This window comes from Acanthochromis polyacanthus, chromosome 2, assembly GCF_021347895.1.
Source record: "Acanthochromis polyacanthus isolate Apoly-LR-REF ecotype Palm Island chromosome 2, KAUST_Apoly_ChrSc, whole genome shotgun sequence".
Lineage (NCBI taxonomy): Eukaryota > Metazoa > Chordata > Actinopteri > Pomacentridae > Acanthochromis > Acanthochromis polyacanthus.
This window is the reverse complement of record NC_067114.1, coordinates 24,128,718-24,150,600: the sequence shown is the minus strand read 5'-3', so window position 1 is coordinate 24,150,600 and position 21,883 is coordinate 24,128,718. Positions and strand designations below refer to the sequence as shown.

At 38.5% G+C, this 21,883-nt stretch overlaps 1 protein-coding gene across 1 annotated transcript; it reads right to left on the bottom strand.

The window, feature by feature from the left end:
• Window positions 1–2,060: 2,060 nt before the first annotated feature.
• On the bottom strand, window positions 2,061–21,740 carry LOC110961141 (aminopeptidase N-like). The gene is made up of 21 exons (XM_022208634.2): window positions 21,487–21,740; window positions 13,593–14,327; window positions 13,304–13,446; window positions 12,498–12,634; window positions 12,201–12,327; window positions 10,937–11,091; window positions 10,379–10,492; window positions 10,089–10,232; window positions 9,218–9,283; window positions 8,938–9,003; window positions 8,651–8,826; window positions 7,883–7,959; window positions 7,603–7,736; window positions 5,943–5,998; window positions 5,713–5,860; window positions 5,515–5,606; window positions 5,311–5,421; window positions 4,978–5,145; window positions 3,274–3,414; window positions 2,771–2,852; window positions 2,061–2,654 (listed from the first exon to the last, which is right to left on the bottom strand). Exons 2-21 carry the CDS (start codon window positions 14,195–14,197, stop codon window positions 2,502–2,504), a joined length of 2,895 nt encoding a protein of 964 aa, XP_022064326.2. The 5' UTR covers window positions 14,198–14,327; window positions 21,487–21,740; the 3' UTR covers window positions 2,061–2,501.
• Between the last annotated feature and the right edge of the window lie 143 nt (window positions 21,741–21,883).

Here is a 21,883-nt window from a genome sequence, read left to right as displayed (position 1 = left end):
TTTTTATGGATTTCAACATGCATCACATTGCTGAGGTATGAATGCTTGACAGTTCTGTGGACCTCCAGTTCATGCATGTAATGATGTGAAGTTTCACTGCAGATTAGAAGCCATAAAATGTGACAGTAAAGTATATGGCACAGGAGGCAGATATCTTTTACCATTGGGTTAAACAAACTTTCTTCTCCCACTTTGTTTTGGTTGCCTGCTATGACGTTGAAGTGGTTGCAGACAATAACTGAAAATTTGTAGGAAAGGTATGATGCAAAACTCTAAAAAGCTTCAAAAAGGCTGATCTCATATTCGCAAACATGATCCTGTCTGTGGTTAGACTCTGTGCTCCTTTCATCTAAAGATTTGCATTCTTTATGCCTGAGCTACATAGATTATGTAACTTGGGTCATTTTCTCAAACGGGAGTGTTGTACAACTGTTTGCATGACTGGCAGTTTAACATGTCAAATCGATGGAGAGCCCCTTCAACATTGTTTTCAACTTCATACGTGTCACTAAAACGTCTTCTCAGCTCATGTTTTCACCTTGAACTGTCAGTGTCACAGTGTGTGGTTTAAACAAGTGGAAACAAGTACGGTTCCTCCTGTGCGATCATCTGTCCTGAACGGTAACGGGTGTTGAGGGTTCCCACGCATATGTTGACACGGATACATGGAAAAAAAGGAGGAAAGAGGTCCGTGGAGAGCTGCTAATTTCTCCTTTTCTGGAAGCAGCTCCACTTCAAGCAGCCAGCTCCCAAAGTGGTTGATTCATTTGAAACAACCATTTTCAAATTGCAGATTTTATTTCATAACATTTTTTTTTGTTAAAATTACAAGTTCACAATCCCCTAAAGATCTACGGGAAGGTTCAGAAACCAACTGAGAGGACCCAGATAGAGAAAGCTGAGCCAAGTAGATAAGATCTATGAGAGTACTATTACAGTGTTCTATAACAGGGTGTTTAACCCCTTGGAGCTTCATGGAGAAGACTGAACACTTTCACATGTGCGACTGAGGATAACTTTATAGCAAAACTTACTTACTAACTTACAACTTACTAACACAGATGTAAGATATTGCTCTTCAGAATTTATCTAGCATTTATCTGTGCATTTGTAAAAACTAGACTGGTCGACTGGTTGGTCTCGTGCAAATTCTCATTGGTCAGACAACCACTGGTGTTACTTTCAACTTAAGGGAAGCATTGATAGTCCTTTGAGGAATAATCCATTATATTTGGTGGATAAACAAACTACCTGTGAACACCCTGCTGTCGTCACAACTTTTAATTTACCAAACCCAATGGAGACTGCTCGGTCTCACTGATTTGACATTTACTGACTGTTTCTTCAGAGTCGGTCCAAAACTAACTGACACCATCTTAAAGATGTCGCTGGTGTGGCTGCTTCACAGAGATATCCAAAACGTCTAGTGTAAACTTTGCAAACAGTATCTTCGGTTTTCATCACAGCTTTTTTCAACAATTTTCAAAGCAGACATCATAAACAGTCTGTGTTATCTTCCTCAATAGTCCATGTGTCGGGATCACCAGGTGATATAGTTACATTTTAAAAAATCGTATCAGTATGAGCAGGTGTACATGGGTCTGCTCTTCATTGCAGTAAAAGTACCCAGGATAAATGACTTAATATGCTTCAAATACTAGCTCTTTTTGTGTATTTATAAATCAATTAAGCCAATATAACATAGTCGTGAATTTAGTTAATCCAGTTTTAACTGTTCTTTTTTCCCTGCGACTAATGGATTGAACAGTAGGTGTGATTCAGTCAATTGAGATTTTCTTTGATTTACTACAGCCCCTGTACAATGTTAGTGTTGAAGCATTAAAAAATCTTCAGTGTTCGCATCCTTTTCCTTCGATTTTGCAAACAATTAGCACTTTGCATGGTACAGCACAAATAACATGATTCTAAATGTAAAGACTTAACACGGAGGAAGCTGTGGGAATTTACTGGGGCTGGAGAGAAGTGTTTCTTCAGAGAAGACACATCTGTAGTCACAACACAAATTGCAAATAACCCCCCCCCCCACACACACACACATATAACAGCCACACATCTAACTTTATTCATAGGAGCCAATTTCAAATGCAGTGTAAAGTTTGCGTGAAAAGTCATCAACAATCCATCATGATTATTACTAATCACAGTCTCAGGTTTCAGCCACTTGTACAATGATTGCTGTTGATCACTGAAGCTGTTACAAGTAGATCAGTGTCTCAGGTTTAAGGTATAAATGTTTGGCATATATCCTAATAAGCAACAACTTACAATGTGACATATGAAGAAAAGACTAATAGGCTGTCTTGGACTCTTTCTTTGCACTGAAGCTGATGTCCAGGGACTTATTGAGTCACCACAGTGTTTGCGTCACTGTGGCCAACAGAAAGGGCTGTTATTGTTCCTAATGATTATAGTTATTGTCATCATTAGGTATCCCTGATGGTACAAAATTACAAGGAGTGTCTTTTTGGCTTTCTGTATCCTCATGTGGACTCCTCAGTGAACCACTTCAGCACTTCAGCTTTGTTCTCTGTCAACCATTTGATGTTGGCTGTGGTCTTCTCTATGGCCTGCTCCAGAGCCATGGTGGCTGAGCCAAAACCAACATGGACGTTGTCTTCTTTAAATTTCTTCAGCTGGACAGAGAGAGAAAAAACTCAGTTTCTGCATTTGCTGTATATCTTTTCCCTGTAAACCCCCTCAGGGATACAGTGTGTAATTCAGTGTGGTTGTGGCAGTGTGGGCCGCATACCTCCTGCAACTCAAACTCCGAAGAGAATCTCCTTGTGATTCCATTGACAAGATTCGAGAAGGAAAATGATCCTTTTCCATATCTGAAACGAAGAACACAAGTTGAGCAGAAGGAATTTGTACATATTCTGCTCATTGAACATATTTGTTCCAAAACATTACATAAATGTCAACGTGAGCAGGAAACTGTTCTTATGAAATAATAGTGGACATATACGAAGCCTGAGAAACTGCTGGAATGTAATCAACACATAAAATATGGCTTTTAGTCCTTCATTGTTAAATACTCATGATTATTTTTCTAGTTAACTATGCTATACAGTACAGATTAAGAAATGCTTGCACGCTCAGAAAACAAGTGGCATTTCTACCTACAAATCTCCAGCATTTTCTTTAGTCAGTCAAGAATTGCAGTGGTTTCTGTGTATCAAATACTCCTCCGTTCTCAATTAATTCTTTAATAGATTTGACTGTTGTCCCTCCAGAGCAGAAGACAGCTCTTACTGCTCGAAGATGTAACTCCATCTTGCTCTGACAAAGTTCCAGGCCAGCGGCATTCCCACAACATTTCGGGCAATGTACTGGATGGTAGAAGTGGCGTCTTGTTTGCGGATCTTCGTTGGATCCAGGGTGTAATCCAGATACCTGACTCAACAAATGTTTTAAAGAAGAAGACAAGAAAAAGAATATCCAGAACATGAAGAACACGTATAAAGGCTGACCATAGGGTTAGGGGTACATATTGTACTTAAATAGAAAATGTTTAACTAATCAGTTGTGAGATTATCCAAAGGAACACAGACGGATATTGTGCATGTTGCTAGCTATAGCTGCTGCTACCGTCTGTAAAGAAATATGGGAGAAAAGAGAGTCCAGCAGCCAAATAATCATGAACAATAAGAACGACAGTTCCTTTACAGAAAGACTATCAGACTTTTGAACAACGTAATGGCTCATTGGCAATATAATCATCCACAGTGTGTAAAAGATGGACATAGCCAATGTGAAGCCACCCAGTGGTTTGTGGACTACTATTCTGAAGCCTCGAGTTTGGAATTTGCCTGTCCTCATCTTGGTTTTGAAAAATGGATGTAACAAGTGAGTGGTGGATCTCACTGGGAGACCTAAGACCTACACCTGCTCACACAGTAGTAACTTCTGCTATCACAATATAGCCACGTCCTAAAACAAACTGTACTTTATCTTCTATTTTACTCTAAATGAGACCATCATTTACTTAATAAACATCATGTTCATAGAATGAGACTTGAAACTATAGATTGAGACCATTAACCTGTTAGGAAAATGTTTACTGAGAAAACAAATGAAGGGAGAAATATGGTCATTTTCTTTTTGTATTTCTTTATGTAACCACAGGAGAAAACCCCTTTCTGGCCGTTAGAACAATTACTCTGATAAGACGCTTACGGGATTTGCTGCTACAGTTTTTCTTTGTTTGGGACTTATGGTGGCAAAGTGGTGACATATTTTAATGTCATTTGCTGTGGAAATGACATTAGTGAGTCAGCTCACTGACCGAAGCTACTTTCTTTCATCTTCATATGTAGCTAAACCTGACCCTAACCCTGACCCTAGTAAAAAAAATGTTTTGCATGCATGCCCTCATTATTTATTTTTTGCTGTGTTGAGGGTGCTAATTCAATTATCTACTGCTTGATCCAAAAAAATGGATGAAAATGAATTAGCCAGTTATTTGGTTTCATATCAACACAATGCAAAAAAAGGTTTGCTACAAAAACACAGTTTTAGTTTTTGAAATGTAGCGACACAATGAAAGCTACATTAGTACTATAATTTAAATAGCACTGTTTAGTTCTGTGCAATCAGAAGTTCTGAAGAAACTAAATGTTGTGCAAACCAACGTGGATTACTCAGAACAAGAACATTGGTCTTTCGCAGCGTTATCTCCACACTTTGGCATGCTAAAAATAGAAACTCAATATATTTTATGTTCCAGCATGTTGTAATTGTGACTTATGGCCAAAGCAAATTCTAAATGTCAAAATACAGCAGAACTTTTGCCAAATAGCTATCCTGTTTTGTAACAAAATTTTAGATTAATAATTTACCAACTTAGTATCTTTGAAAAGCAGGTTAGGTTGTTGTACTATAGCAGAGTGTATATATTGATGAGTGTCACTCTCGATGCAGTATGATCGAGAATACTCCCACAAATGTTGCATGTACCTGTTCAAAAGCCAAGGTGCTTTGGTGCAGGCCATGGCCGACCTGAGCCTGGAAGCTTCAGATGCCAGAGTGGTGTTTTGGAACATTCTCCAGGCAAAGTCCCACTCCTGCACACCACCGAAGGCTATAGCATTGCAGTAAACTGTGCTTTTCAAGTTGGGATGGATCCTGGTCAGCAGCAAGAAGATTAGAAAATGAAATTGCAGTTCACATCTGTACAGTTGTTTCACAGTTTAAAACATGAACATGGGCTTTTCAAACAATCCAGCAGCCAAAATTCATCAATGAAATTTTAAAACAGTGAAGAACTGACTCAAACTGTTCGGTACTCACGGGTTTTGACCTGGATTTTGCATCCACTGTCTGTACCAGCCGTTGGTCAGCTCCCTGCAGCCCTCCACACCCGCACTGCATGCTATCCCAATAGCATTGATCTCATTATACCTGTGAAAGAAGTTGATTTAGAAAACTGTCCACTATATGTGAGAACTTATCTTTTTGATTCCGGAATATATTTGCCATCAAACCAATTCTTACTGGTCAGTGTGTCCTTCAGGTACTTTGGTCCAGTTTGCTGTAAGTATCTTGAAATGGTCAAAAAGTGGTTCTATCTGCTTCTTGAGGTATGCCTAAAATAAAAATATACCAACAATAGTGTTTTATGTCCAGTCTGTTCACACTTTCTCCTCCTGGTATCAGAATAACGATTGGTATTCAGAGTGTAGCATGGCGAACCTGCAAAGCTCCGTAGACCTCAGTGCGGTCCAACATAAGGATGTAGTAGTTGAGGTTTCTCAGAGCTGACTCCCAGGGGATGTAGTTTCTCTCTTTGGACAGGTATTTGGTAGTTCTCAGAGCCAATGTTGTACTGATTATTTTAGCTCTGCACAGGAGAAACAAATTCTTTGCAGGCTTTGCAGACACACAATATGTTTCACAGTATGCAGACATTCATTTGACTTTACCTTGCTAGGTTGAAAGCATCATCTATGACCTGTGCTCTGTTGATGACTGATAAAGCCTAAAAGAAATGAAACATAAACACACACATTAAAAAACATCACATACAATGGCAACCGCATCTTTCCTTCCATTCTACAGTCTTGGTGTCTACAACTTTAATGTACGTAATACGTGAGCACACTGCTGTCTGTCATTTCTTCAGTATCAAATCATTCAAAACTCACCAGCTTACAATAACTGCATTACTTCTAAGTTGAGCAGTAGAGTATTTATTTGAAAGTTAAATTTAAAATTGTATTAAAAATACAGACCACACAGTGGGAATTGATCTTTTTTCAGCTGCTCTTTGCTGTAAGGGTTGTATTGCTTAACCTTACTCTTTAAAATACCCAAAAGGTGTTCTATTGGAGTCAAGTCAGGTGAAATACTTGGCCAGGTCATAGAAATACCTTTTTTTTCTTCATTAGAAACCCTTCATGATTTTGGCAGTGTGCACTGGATCCTTATTGTTTTGGAAAATGACTCTTCTGCCAAGCCTCTGCAGACTTGGAGTCATCTCGTCAGTTTGGATTTTAGTATATCTACAGGCATTCATGTCACCATCTATAATTCGCTCATGCAGCCTCATATCATCAGCCTTCACCTCATCTTATTTAGCAAAGTCAGCAAAGTCCTGCTGTTTAGTAGTAAAGCGCAAACCAGGGTTGTTTTATGGGGCATGTCAATAGATGCTGACATTGTGCAATATCTGGGATGTCACAGAAACTGTGATGTCCATTGATAACCCCTTGTCTAGACTAAAGCACTGTCACATCGGTTTTTCAGAGTCAGACTATGCTGGTAGTGTTCTGTCCATGGTGTCATTTCAGGACAGCCACTGTGGCTCAGATTTTTGGTACTATGGCTTGTTCTATACCTCCTGGATCTAGGTGAAGCCTCACAGTCAACTAATTCTTTTCTATGTGCTGCCATGATACAGACATGCAGAGATTTTGAGAAAGTTCACAGCTCATTTTAGAACTCTTTAATGAAAGTGGCTAATTGGAAATCACAGGTGTACTCAGTTTAGTTTAAGTGATCACAGGTTTCCTAACTTGTGTGTCAGTATCATAAATCTATTAAATTTTGTTGCACTTAGTTTCTACATTGGGGTCTATATTCATCTGAGGGAATATTCTACTGTTCAGTTTAGAAATAATGCAGTTATTAGGAGCTAATTCAATTTGAAAGCATTTGGCGTTTGAGTAATGTTGCACAGGGGTGTACTCACATCTGTTGGACTGACATTTAGCAAAGCCAGCATTGTTCTGACTAGTAAAAACTCTAAGCCTCAAATGTGGCCAACAGGAAACAAGGAAACAAATCCATTCTTCAATTAAATAAAACCCAAATGTGTTTCATAAAGCAGTTTTATTTCATCCAGACTGCCCTCTGACAGGCTCCACACTTATTTGACTTATTAATATATTCACATCAAACTCATCCAGTCACATCTGGTTACATAATCCCAGCATCCACTTTTTAGTAGGAATGATAGCTGAACTTGTGTTTCAACAACAGAATAGAGTGGGAAAGACTGTAGCCATTGTTAAAACACATTGAATACCTTTTCTGGTTTTATCTAAAAGTAGACTTAAAGCACAATCAAACAGTGTGATTTACCTGATGGTCGGTGTTGAGCTGGGAGAGGAGACGATCCCAGTTAGCAAGGTCATAGTTTACCCTGAAGTATCCAGATACATTTGTGTTTGCTAGCACCCAGTCCTCTCCTGACACTCTAATCGGACTGTGGGAATCTAGTCGAAAACATAAAAGGATATGCAACTTATCATTTAATACAACAACCTGTACTTGAGTCCACTAGTTGGGTGGGAACTGACACGTTTTGTTTCCAACGTGCAGATGGAATACAGAAAAACAGCAGACATTACCATAGTCATACCTGTCTTTTTAAGGAGCCAGTATTGCTGTTGCTCAACGCCCGCCTTCATCCACTTAATTGGGACAAACCATGTATAACTGGGCAAACACAAAGATGGTGAGTGAAAAGATGATGCTATGATGTCTGTCTGTTTTCAAGCCTCTCTGTCAAATTCTGAGTTATAATGAAGTTTGATACAGACTTGATGGTGTCAAGAGGATAAATCTGCCTGAGTTTGGTGATCTGATTTTTCTTGTAGCACCATCCAGAGGTAGTTTTGTGGATTTGAGTGAAATATTTCAGGAATGTTGGATGGACTGCCATAAAGTTTGGTATACAGATGCATGTTTCCGTCAGGATGTACCATCAATCATCTAGTAGAGTCAAGTACAGTTCCTCATGAAACTGCAAAGCTAATCACTCTTCTGTCAGCCTTAGTAAAGTTGGAGGGTTCAGGGCCAAGTAGTAAATCTTATTAACATGGTAACTGTTACTCCTGCATTTGCACATTGTAATTTTGTGCATCCTAGCATGCACACATTAGCTATTAGCTTTTAACTCAAAGTACTGCTGTGCCTGACAGAGCTGCTAGCATGACTTCATGTTATCTACACATGTTTGATGAGAGCTACCATATTTGTAATATAATGATTTTTTAAAAATGAAGCTATTTTGCTTGTTCTTCAGAGGACTGATTTCTTTATTACAGTAAGCATTTGTCCAAAGGAGAAAATCTCTTGGTTTATCATCTACATGGAACTTACAGGATACGGTAAAATTGATTCCTACTTGAACTGAGAGGGCCTGTCCACTACAGAGTCTGGATCCAACAAGAAGTGTTTCTGGGTGATACTTCCTGTCCGGGTGTCAATGGTGACCACTGGGAAGCCCATCTGGAGAGTCCATCGGTTCATGATGTCATGCACAGAGTGTGGAATATGTATACCAGGTGTGTGTTCAACTGCCTAGAAACAGAGGGCAGAAGAAGTTCAACATACTCACACACTCCCACAGAGACACTGTGAGGGGATGTCATGCTCAGCACAATGTGACTTTCAGATTTTAATCAAACCGACCTGCTGGAGATGATCCCACAGGTCTGTATACACCGTGTTGCAGAAGGCGAATGTATTCAGGTACGACTGAAGAGGAAGAGAGAAAGCAGGGAACAGGATTTAAAGCATTCTCACAGGAAGCAACAAATCATAAATCATAAATTTAAAAGAAACTTATGTACTTATGTGTGCAATCTAGTTGTCAACACATACTCTCTACTAGTCTGCTAACACTGTCACAAACACACAAAGTGGTAGTAATGATCAAAAGATGAGATCATATATCAAAGCTGATACTCACAGTGAGTCCTCGGGCAAACACAGGCTCAGTAAGAAACTCTGACAGCATCCTGAGCACCGCCGCACCCTGAAAACAACAAACACAGAAACCAGCAGAATTTAGTTGGTTTGAATTTCTCGGAACAGTAACTTGTTTTGCACCCACTCCAAAGCAAATATTAAAACAAGATGTTGCTCAGATGGTGTAATATGGTTTAGAGAGGAATTACAAGATCGGGGACTGACTCAATGGAGACATCATCAAGACTCATAACTAATGCATTATATTTTTCTGTAAGGATTTGATAGTTTACTGTGGTTATGATGATAACTGCACATTTTTCTTTCTTTGGTATGATATTAGTTTTTCCTTTGTTTGTCTGTCTATCATTGTATTAGTATCATTCTTGTGAATGTGACATATCAGGAATCCCTTGAAGAAATATCAAATTAGGGTGCAAACATTCACTTGGAACAAGAAAGGGCTAATTTGATTTTGGCAGTCAAATGTCATTGTGACCCAAAAGAAACATTTTTTTTGCTGTAACACAAGACTTCATATGATAATTGTAATAAAATTTTACACAAACCTGAATTTTTTTTTAGTAATGCTGTTTTTAAAGGTCAAAAGTCATCTTTTAGAGATATGGATGTCAACTGCAATTTGACTGGTCAAAGGAGGCATACAACTGTGAGGTAGTAATTGCAGTTTAATAGAAAACAAATCAGGTAAAGCTGGAAATTTAAACTGAAAGGGGCTCCAGATTTACTTATATCATCTTTAATATATTGGAGCGCATGTGAAATGGACAAATTATAATATAATAGCAAATAAAGTATGTCTGTAGAAGATTCTGCATCAAATACTGTGTGAACTTCTCAGGAGAGCAGACCTTGCTGTAGGAGATGGTGTTGAACATCTCGCTGATCTGAGCAGGGTCGTTGACCTCCTCCTCCTGGCGGGACAGCGGGTGGGAGGAGGCCAGAGCGTCGACAGCAAACACCTTCTGCACGTCATACAGAATGATGTGGTCTTTCTGCAGACAAGCAGAGACGCGCATAAGGACAGATTTTCAAAACCAACAAGCTCGTTGAAAGGTTACTGATCTGCGAAGCATAAATATACATCTTTTATGAGGTGTGTCAAAGCTCTTGTCTTAGATGATACAAGCATGGCTCTTACAATGTTCCAGGTGGGTTCAGCGTGGTCAGCACCAAGGTACTCCACGTATGAAGCAAAGCCCTCATTCAACCACAAATCATTCCACCATCGCAGAGTCACCAGATTTCCAAACCACTAAATAAACACAACACATAAAGAGTAAAGAGACGAACAGTTCTCTGAAAACTACTGTAATGTTTCCATGAACTGTGACTCTGGCCAACATTAGCGCTTTTCTTGACCTCCAAGCAATACAACAACTGAGTCTGCAGGGAGTAAAAAAATTCCCAACCACAAAATTTCACATCACTTTAAAGGTCAGACTTTGAAGGGAGCAGGATTAATTTGTCCCAGTGTGATGATTTGTCATCTGCTTTGACAAAGGGAGGTTGAATACTGAGGCTAAACGTATATTTACATTGCTGTACCACAGAGAGAGAAACCTCCAGCTGACACTGAGTTTGCATCTAATGATTGCCTTGATAATAGCCCTTCCTTTTGCTTTATTTTGTTCTTACTAAAACTGGGACTGAAGTGATGATAGAATTTGGGAGAAAAATGAGAAAAACAATGGCATACCATGTGTGCGAGTTCATGGGAGATGACAGTTGTGACTCTCTCTTTGTTCCCAGTGGAGGAAAGCATGGGGTCAAACAGCAGGGCTGTTTCCCTGTATGTGACCAGACCCCAGTTTTCCATCGCTCCAGCATTGAAATCAGGCAGAGCTATCTGATCTGCAGAGAGAATATAGTTCGGTTCTCCACTAATAAATTGACATATTTCAAAAGAAGGTGATGAAAAAGGCAAACAACTGTAACTGAAAAAATCTTTAAAATGTAAGGCTTGGTGAATTATGAAATCGTCAGTAGGATCTATTGTTTTACAAAGTGCATTGAGCTGTTGCATATTTGATATATAATTTCGAGGTCATTTATAAATGGAACTCGGCATGATAGAAGCAACATAGCATATTCAAACAGCATTGCATTGTCTAGTCTTGTGTGTCTTTTCTTTTTTGTTTGTTGTTTTTTTTGTCCTTGCTACCCTCATGGCTTTAGGAATGGGTCAGTCTGTTGGTCAGTAAGTATATTCATTGCTTTGGTCCAGACTTAATATCTTTACAAGATCCATGGTCCCTAGGGGAGGAAAAAGTCAGACTGTACAGAAGTCTATAGCAAAATAAGCCTACTTCTCCTTTGATTTTTTTATCTCAGCAAATATTTCCCTAATGTGTTAATGGTCTAAATTACTACATTCAAGTCTTCTTAAATATATAATTTTTATTCAAATTACAGCCCCATTGAGAGTAAAACAGATGATAAAGCAGAGTACACTTTAGTGCATGTCTACTTTGTTACTGCTCATGATTCCAAATGCCAGACTTTAGGTTTGAAAACAGTAGTTTCCAATCCAATGGGTGACATTATGATGGCAATGTTAATCTTTTATACACAGTCCATGGCTTCCCATTAGCCTTAGCTTTTACTCTGTGAATAGTGCTGTTTAGCCAATGTTGTTATGCTAACATGCTAAACAAAGATGGTGAATATGAAGCATACTGTATGTATATCTACTAAACATCAGCATGTTAGATTTGTCTGCAAATTTACTTTGCCTCAGCTGTACTATGCATGAGCAGAACTTCAGTCTCTTTGGCTTGTTGGCTCACATCAACCAGTTTCTAAATCCAGGGGAAACTGTCAAACAGAAAATGTGCAGAGTTGGCACATTGTGAGTAAGATGTTTTTCTTCTGGGCACAGTGAGACAAAGGAAGTGGGATTAATATTTCTGTCTTCACAGGAAGATGTTTTGCCCCAGCGTGTTAAGGCTGAGTTGACCCACCTGACTTGGAGAGGGGATATGTTGTGTTGTAGTACCGCTCGTAGAACTGAAGGATCGGGCCTGTAACATTGAGAGCATAGTCACCCTGCCGGTCTTCTATGGCTTTCCTTTTAGCCCAGATTCGGATCTGCAAAAAGGTTGAAATCTTGAAATCCATAATAATAGGTCTAAAAAGGAAGCTGCTCTTTGTCCTAGGGCTATAAATTCAATTCTGTTGATGGTGATCAGGGGTGAATATTTTGTTGTATACCAACCACACAAATAATGTAAATTCATATAAAATACAAATTTTCTTACCATCAGGTTGTTTTGATTTGACTGAATGTGAACAAAATCAGTGACGATAAATGCCAAAACATATGTGGACATTCTCTCCGTTGGCTCAAAGGTTGTGACTTTGACATGCACACCATCAATGACTGAGTCTGAAATGCCTGCACAGAGAGAGGAAAGGTTAAACCTTGATACTCTGTTAGCATTAACTGCATATAGTTGCTGATTTTCTTAAAACACAAGATTCAAGTTATTAATTATTTACAAAGGGCTGGTGTCACAAACAACACAAAGAGACATCAAAACATAAGCTACAGCTTGTTACTGGTCATTGATCATGTTAGCATCATTTTTATAATGATGAAGTTACATTCAATATAGCTCCTAGTTTCATTTATTTTAACCCTTGTGTTGTCCATACCAAAAAATACTGTTGCCTTGTCTGAAAAAAAAGTCCAAAATTTCAGAAAATTTTTTCACATATATATAAAAAATTGAAAAATCTTCAGGAAGAAAATTCCTGAAAAGTTTCCCTCAAAAGTTTTTTTTTTTTTAATAAAAAATCCCCAAATTTGACAGCGAAATTCATTGGAATTTGGCCGATTTTTTTCTGAATGTTATTAAACATTTTTTTAATTTGTTTTTTCCACCAAAAATGTTCAAAAATTTCCTAAAAAAATTGAAAATGTGTAAGTTTCCATATTTTGAAAATTTTATAACGGGTCAATTTGACCCGCAGGACGACAGAAGGGTTAAAATTTGCAGCTGAACAGCAGAGCTCCCAGTGAAATAATTTGTAAAAATTATTATGATTATTTTTCAGAACTAACCATTTTCCTTGCCATTGGACAGAGCCACAGTGCCTGGTTTGTGGATGATGGTGACATTAAAGACGGCTTTCATGGCCGGCTCATCGAAGCAAGGAAAGGCTTTTCTAGCATATGTTGCTTGCATCTGAGAGGTAGCAACAACTCTGCAAAAATATTACCATTAAACATTAACTCAAAATAAACATCAACCAAACCAAATCCTCCAGCATCCTACCAACAAGAGCAATGGAACCATGAAATTTACTTCTGAAAATGGTACATTGTTCTGTTATGCTATGCCTTGTCTTACTTCTTCACACCATCTTCAGTGTATTCACTCCTGTAGAAGCCTTCTAGGTCGTCTGCCAGCTCCCCAAGGAATTCGGAGTGCAGTAGGTAGGATGTCCCCATGGTTAGTCTGCTGCTCAGCTGAATAACCAAATATTCCGTCTTCTCAACAAGCCAAGTCTTCTGTATGGCGGGCACAGTGGTGCCACCCAAGCCACTCAGTTTAACATGGTGCCCAAGGAAGGTAGTGAAGTTTAGCTTCCTGGCATGGATGATGATGAGGTCTGTTTCTTTCATACATTTGAAGACCACTGCTGACTGTCCAGTGAAGATGTAAAGGCCGTTTGTGTTGGGTTCCAGCCGGGGCCACAGAGTCACATTGTAAGAGATGGGCATGAGGGAGTCTGGAAGTCTGTAGCGGTCCCAGGGCTCCTTCGGGGTAAAGGGGGTAGTGGAGGGAGTAGGCATGGTGGTGCCCTCTGATGCTTCATCTTCAGGCTTACCTCGATTCTTGGCCCTTTCCTTGTCATAAGCAATGGACAGAGCTATAATTATAGCCAGTGCGGTGACTGCCAATATGAGCATCCCGAGGCCCACGTTTTTACTGACATAGTAGACTTTCCCCATGTCTGTCTCAGGAGGTTACAGCAGGACTCCGAGGGTTCTCAGTCTGTGATTATAAAGGCGCAATCTGGCTCTTCCCTTCTCAGTTAAAGGATGAGCTATTAACATGGCAAAAAAGACATTTTCACAACACCTACAAAGAAACAGAAAGACAGCAAGACCACAGAAACTTAGCACTTCTCTGATTCATAAATGCCAAGCATGTTTCACAGTCTATGTTGCTTCAGTGTTTCTATACACAGAGTTATTCGTCATCAAAATATCATGGCAATTTAGTCATTCATTTTCAGTAATCCGGAGAAGATTAATCAACATCAACACATAGAGGACTCATAAAATAAGAAGAAGTGAGAACTCGTGCAGCTTAGCTCGTGGAAAAAATTAAATGCAATGAAAAAGACATCCACCCACTGAAGGCGTTGCTCTATACTGTGCTGTATTGTGGTGTAAAAGCAAAAAGAGCCAGTTTTGCTTACAGATGCTAGTTAAATAATGCAAGACAAAGCATAGCTGGAGTATCAGTTTATCAATCAATAAATGCTTTCAAAAAAAGTAAAAAATTGTCATGCTAGTATGTTGTACCTTCATATAATAATGGTATAAAATATGAAAGAAGGAATAAATACAGGAACAAAATCAGCCAACTGAATAATAAAGCTTTTGCAATGGTTCTACAAGAAAGAACTGTTCTCACTCTTTATGTCTTCACTCCACGTTGGAAAAATGTAGTGCTATTCATAGATCTAGCCTACTAAAAGAACTAAATATGGTGCCCACAAAACAGTCGTCTTTTGTGCTCTTTTACCAATAATCTAAGCCATGTACAATTCTGCACTGTTTTGGATGAGTCAGATCATTGAAAAAGATCAGTTCAATGAAAGTTTGGACACCTCACCTACAGGCAACAAGAGACAGAGCTTCGGTATTGCATCTCTCCGATCAGCCTTTAGCAGTAATCCAGCTGTTGCTGTACGTGCTTCCTAAATCCAAAATCTACTGTAGCTAACATCGTCCAGTTTTAGTTTCCATTAGTCCCTCTAGCCTTGCAAAGAAACCTCCATGCCTGCCGATCAAGCATAGGGTTTGAGGCAACAAGAAGAGGAGGCAGTAGAAGTACCAAAAAAGCATTGAAGAGTGCTTTGTATAATAATGGTTTCAAAGATACCTGCAACACTATCTATCAGTACCTTAAAAGCGCTCTGCACCTGTACATATCTCAGCACATTTGCATCAGCTGGTTCATTCTCCACACTAAACTCTAGCATGCAGCCAACAAGGTTCCTGCACCACTTACAGAGATTATAGTCATTCAGCTTCTCTGAGCTCAAGACTGCCTTAAAACTCAGTTCTTTCCACTACCAACATCTACACTGTGTCCCTGACTGTTGTAACCTTTCTCCTGTTTCTCCTGTGCCAGCCATGAATTGCCAAAAGCTTTTCTCTGTTGCTACCTTATAAAATACTGCAATTACTGCTGTGTAGATGTGGGAATAGATGCTTAGTAATGTATGATAGCGGACTGCTTACATTAGCCATCATAAGCTACCATACTATATGAAATACAGCTGTAACTGAATTATTGTTTTTAATGTTATTTCAGTGCATGACATAAATAATCAGTCACTAATGCTAACTTAGTTATACGATAATTTAATCAGCCATTACTGTGAAAAATAGGTATTTTAGAATAAAAAGGAAATATTTGGTCCCCAAAATGTTGACTTCACGGCCATGACAATGTCTGGAGGTAACAAAATCTGTCTACCAAAGGCTGACCATGCAGCACGTAATGCCACAATTATGTAATTCAGTCCATAAAAGCAGAAACCTTTCTTCATCTGGCACAGTCATTACTGTGGAAATCTAGCAACCTCAGGATGACTGGACACTTCTGAATTTCTGGTGGGCACATGTTGTTGCCTTTGGGATGAGAGTGGTAACAATCTTCTTTTCTAACTCTTGACAAGGAAACAAATAAGCATATTTCCCTAAATGTCAAGGAATTACTAAAATATAAGTCTACAAACAGCTAATGTCATTGGTGCTTTACAGTATGTGCTCTCATTCCATTTTTTCCAGGACAATTTCTTTTTAATTTGTTGCTTTCTTTCTTAGTACAGAACAGGACAGATTCTGAAAAAGCCCTTGCAGCATATGGAGGGATCCGAGATGGATCAACAATATGAAGTCAAAAGCTCAAGACTCTTCTGTTATTGCTTTTTTTCTTTCCCCATGCCACAGGTTATTATTAAAGCTATTACATCGTTTTGGCCAATTTTTATATTGGACTATCTTGCTTGTCTGTGACAAGTACAGGATTGTGGTATATTTCCTAGTAGCAGAATTTGTCACTTCACTTTGTCATTAACTTATGTCTTTGTGTGACTTTTGCTTCAATTACAGATTGTATAATAGGCTGTATCTGGAGGCATTATGCAACAAAAAACATATCCAGGAGGAAATAGGACATGCCAATCATTAATTCTACTCAGGCAAAACACAGATAACAGTATGATATTATGTAAGTATATACTTTGGTTAATTACGTTATTGATAAGCAGCATTTATAGCTAATCTCTTGCCGTGATGCTCCTTGATATTCCAAGCAGCTTGACATTTTAATATGAAGTGTTACAGTCCAGTGTGACACATGAGATCATACATTTATAAGTCCATCTTTCGAGTGTAGAGGATGTAACAACTCCGATGGAGAGTGAATAAAATGTTATCTTGTAGTCCTACAGTTGATTGTCTGTAGTATCGGCCTTTAGTCTGTATCCAGAAGGTCTGAAGTTATTCTTCATGAAAACCTATTTTCACCTTCCTAGTAAAAGCTGTGAAGAATGACAGAAATTTGAATCATGACAGTTCACCCATGATCTTTTTCTTGGCCTTGGTGTGAGATCATCCCGTTCCTCCAGCTCTATATCAGAGTCACGTTATCATTATCAGTCAGATAGTGATAACGTGATGCACAAGGATACTATCTGCAGGACAACTAACAAACAGGAGCATGAACTCTGAGCATTTTGTGTCATAATGTGACTTGTACTGGTTATAAAAGCCGACTGAGCCATTTTTTCCGACTCAAAGATTCTCCTCCTCCATCCTATCTGATAGCATGTACATGTGTTTCCTACACATCATCACCTAATCATCGTCCATGTGGGTGTATTTTAGAAACGTCCAGAATTGTCAGTAATGTCAGCACATCTGGTTATTTGTCATCAGACAATTTGTCATTTTGGCAGGCCTTGTATTTTATGTTTTTTATAATCATCATATCAGTGGTGGAAAATTACTAAGTGCATTTGTTAAACGCCCATACTTAGATACAGTTTTGAGGAACTTGTTTTGAGTATTTTGTATTTTATACTTCCACTTAGTGTACTTCCTAATCTGCTACATTTATCTGGCAGATTTAGTCCCTTAAAGCTGGAAAAATTTTAAGATACATCACATCTTTTGACCTATCATTTATCTGCTGCCCCTCTGTATAAAACTGGAGTTCAAACCAGCTCCACCTGCAGAACTACAACAGTAACATGCTGCTGACATACTCAACATACTTGACAATTATTCAAAGTAGTGCTTTGACTGTAATACTTTAACTGCATTTTGTTGCAAACATTTTAACACTTTTACTAGGATTTTGAAAGAAAGACTTCTTCTGTACTTCTAACGCATTGCTGTAATGGTACTTTTACATAAGTAAAGAATTTGAAATACTTTCTCCAGTTCTGTCACTGATATCATTTATGAATTATTCTGTTTTTAACATCAAGCACACAAAAGCAATCCTTTTTATGATCGCGCCTGTGAAACTATTATCTTAAGGATGATAGTGTACAGAAAATACACAAACAACACATTTTGATTTTTGAATATCATCTTTTATGGTTATACTGTAAGCTGAAACTTATTGCATTGGTTTAATGGTGGAAAAACATCAGCATTGCATGTGAACGTGTATTGTGATTTGAACCTTGAAGTGTCATAATCTTCACGTGACGACAGCTGAGCTACCTTTATCTGTTAAGAAAGACTGATAGCTGCACTTAAAAGCCTCACATTCCTAATTAATGATTCATCTTTAAATAATGAATTACTTTTTAAAAAAACAGTTTCATCTGCTGTCAAAAATGCTAGTAAATGAGTAAAGAGGGTCATGGCTAATAAAACATCAGTACTGAAGCTGAAAATGTCAATTTAAAGAAACAGATTTCAGCCACAGTGAGCTGCAGCTCTAACCAAGCACTTAACAGGACTTTTAATGATGTGAAGATCTAAAAATGTATGTCAGAGTGGAGGAAGCCATACACCAGTTAAATGATTCTTTACAATGTGTCCATAGGTATTGCTGCATTAGTGACTTATTGATCTATAACGCATTAAGAAAGGATTTCGCTGCGACCGATAAAATACTCCTCATGACAAGTGGTTACTTTTTCATGAATGCCTTTACAGGTATGTCTTTTTTTCTCTCAAACCTACAGATAACAAGAATAACCGAACTGAAGATTAATCTAAAACCCATAGTGCATTGCAATGGCATCCTATGACACTACTGATCGGCTAAAACACAGTTCCTGTCCTATAATTCTATCTAGCTTTAGTGTTACAGCTTCAGTTTTCTGTAGATCAGACGGCAGGGATGTAGGCTTTAGGGGATGTAGGGACACATTAATTCTGAGATCTAAGGGCTTTCCTCCAGAAACGTTGAGTGTCAAAAAATGTCGTTTTGTGGAATGGTGATTTTTTTTAATGTATCATTTTCTGTCTACACTGCCTGCATCTGCATTGTGGTGTATGTGGTACTTTATTTTTTTCAAAATACAAGTGTTTTATTTTGTTTTTATAAAAACAAAAGCCATTTATTACTGTCTGACACCTGTTTGAGACAGCAATAAATGACATGATCAAAGGACATAATCGGGCAACATGTTTATTAGACCAAGCGTGGTGCAGCAGTGATAAGGCAGTTTTTATCGGGGTTATAAACTTCACTAATTTATTTACTACAGTAGGTGAAAGACACTATGGTTGTAAAGATCAGCGATTTCCTCAGGCACCCACACATACAGATCAACGACAGTCAGTGTTAGTGAACTAAACACCCCACAGGTACAACATCTGGAAATGATGCATCTGAATGTGATGAGCGTTCTACAGGCCAAAACCACACAAACACAGACATTCTGTGAGCTCGCTATTATACAAAACATGTTCTCAGCTGCCTGTGCTTCTGCTCTGCGGTGCTTGAATAATTAGAGAGAACTTTGGTATTTACTTTTTCCATAATTTCTTATAATTATATGTTATATGGCCCACTACTCTTCCTCACAGCGAAGTGCAGTAACTACAGATGCAAAATAGTTGAAGAAAATGGGAACTACATTTCTTAGGTTTTAGGACAAACTGAAGCCAGTAGAAAGATTTTAATGCCTTGTTTTTTTTGCTTTTACACATTTTAGACTGATTATTTTGCTCAGCAGCTACAGAAAGCAGGTAATTTTTTTATTATTAAACCTTTATTTAATCAGGAAAGATCCCATTGAGATTAAGAACCTCTTTTTCAAGGGAGTCCTGGCCAAGATAGGCAGCAGCAAATACAAAACAGGTATAAAATAAAATACCAGCCCTTTTTATATAAGCTACATGAAAATGTTGTAGAACACAAACTTTATTTTTCGTCCATTAATAGTTTATCTGCTCAAGGTACCATTCATATTATATCTAACACATTATAATTAACTATACAATACGTTAAGGATATGATTGAAAATTAGCTTAACTACACTGTATGAAATGAAATTAAGCTAGGAGAGCAGCTACTGAAGTTTGCTCAGCTAGTTAGCTTCAGCTGTTTCTTCTCCTTACATTCAATGCTGAACAAAGCCATTGGCTTGTTTAGTTATATGTAATAGGTAATAGTTTATACCATATATTTTGTAATATTTTTCAACAACAAATAAGACCAAGAATTTTGTATCATGCTCAAAAAGTCAGAATTGATGTAAATCAGTACAGTTAAGGGTTAACAAGCAAGTAGTGCTAATTAATCAGCTGTGTATAGATAAATGTTTGTAGTTTCACCAATGTCTCTGTAAATAATACAAGCCAAACATATCACAAGCACTTTCCTCTTTCCAGCAGAGTGGGATAATCTTGGGGTAGGAATGTTTATCTTGGGGTCTCAGAGTCACATATTTTCATGGAGCAATAAAATGACAACAAAGGAGCCGTGTGACCACAACTTTTCTATAGTGGGATTAGAACTGTCTTCTGGTCCCTGCTAGTGATGTGTATTGTTTCATAAAACCTGCACGAGAACCCTTGTTTATCATTAATATGTTGAAATGTTCTGTGAAACAGTCACATACACATGTACATATGCTACTTGTGCAGTCCAAATCAAAATGACACCAGTTCAGTTGCAGTATGCTGCTTTTCAAACACGCCTGGTAACATCTAGTGAATCCAGCATAGCACACTCTCATTTTTGTTGCATCATCCATTTCCTCTCTCACGCTCTGCCTTCTACTATTTTGTCCACATTTTCCTTTGTCCAATCAATTAACTTATCTCAAGAATGTGAAGGTAAAATACTGTTTAGCAGACACACACACACACTGGCACTATCATTCTGCCTGCTCATGAACCTGTGACCCACACTATCAGATGTGTGTGCTCTCCTCTCCACACTGTACAGATAAGCTACAGTCAGCTGTGGGAGCTGCACAGTTTACATCTAGTGCAGCCCCCGCTGGATGCTGACAGACAACCTTCAAATCTGCAGCGCAACCAAAAAGTCAAACTTGGACTTAAGAGCACAACGACTTATCTCCTTGTTGAGCAACAAGTATTACACAATTGTTGTCTACTTAGAGCAAATTACACGACATTATGTAGAATTTTCTCATCGGGTATAACCAGTATAACTGGAAATAGAATAATGACAGGAGTTGCTTTCTGCCTATTTTTATACACCAAAAATCTTGATAAATTGGTCTGAAACAGCATCACAAAACTGAGTGGATAAGTGTTTTGTATGGTGCATTCATCTACCATATGTGAGCAGAATAACATTTTTGTTGCAACCAATGCTGAGCAACCTTCAGTGAGGGGGGAAAAAAGCTGTGCAACGTTTCACCAGATGGCAAAAACAGTAAAACTTGCACACAGGAAGTACCTATGCTGTGGCGGACACAGCTTAAATACATCAAAAGAATTCACTCGACATGCAGGATCTTGGTTACATTTATATCAGTCATAAGGAAAACTGTACATACCAAACCCTGTGTGGCTGGTTGTCCACTGCACGCCCTGATTTAAGTGCACGAGACGTAGAAGTTGAGCTGGAAAGATCCCCGGCTGATGTGAAACACTCACACTCTGCATCTGTGAGGTCGAAAGTGGGAGGTGGCGAGAGCTACCACAGGTTTTTCTGGGGATGTAGGGAGGGAACAACTTCCCCAATCCCCCAAAATCCCTAAATTAGTTGGAAGGGGGACTGAAAGAATGCAGCTATATCAACAAGACAACATTGTGGTCGAGTAGCAAGAACTCTTGATTCCCAGAGGTACAGAGTGTTCTGGGCATTCTGATGAAAGTTTCACATGATGCTAGTTAAAGAGTCACAGTGACTCAGCTTACCTTCCTGACACGCAAGTTTCTTGTTGAGCTAAA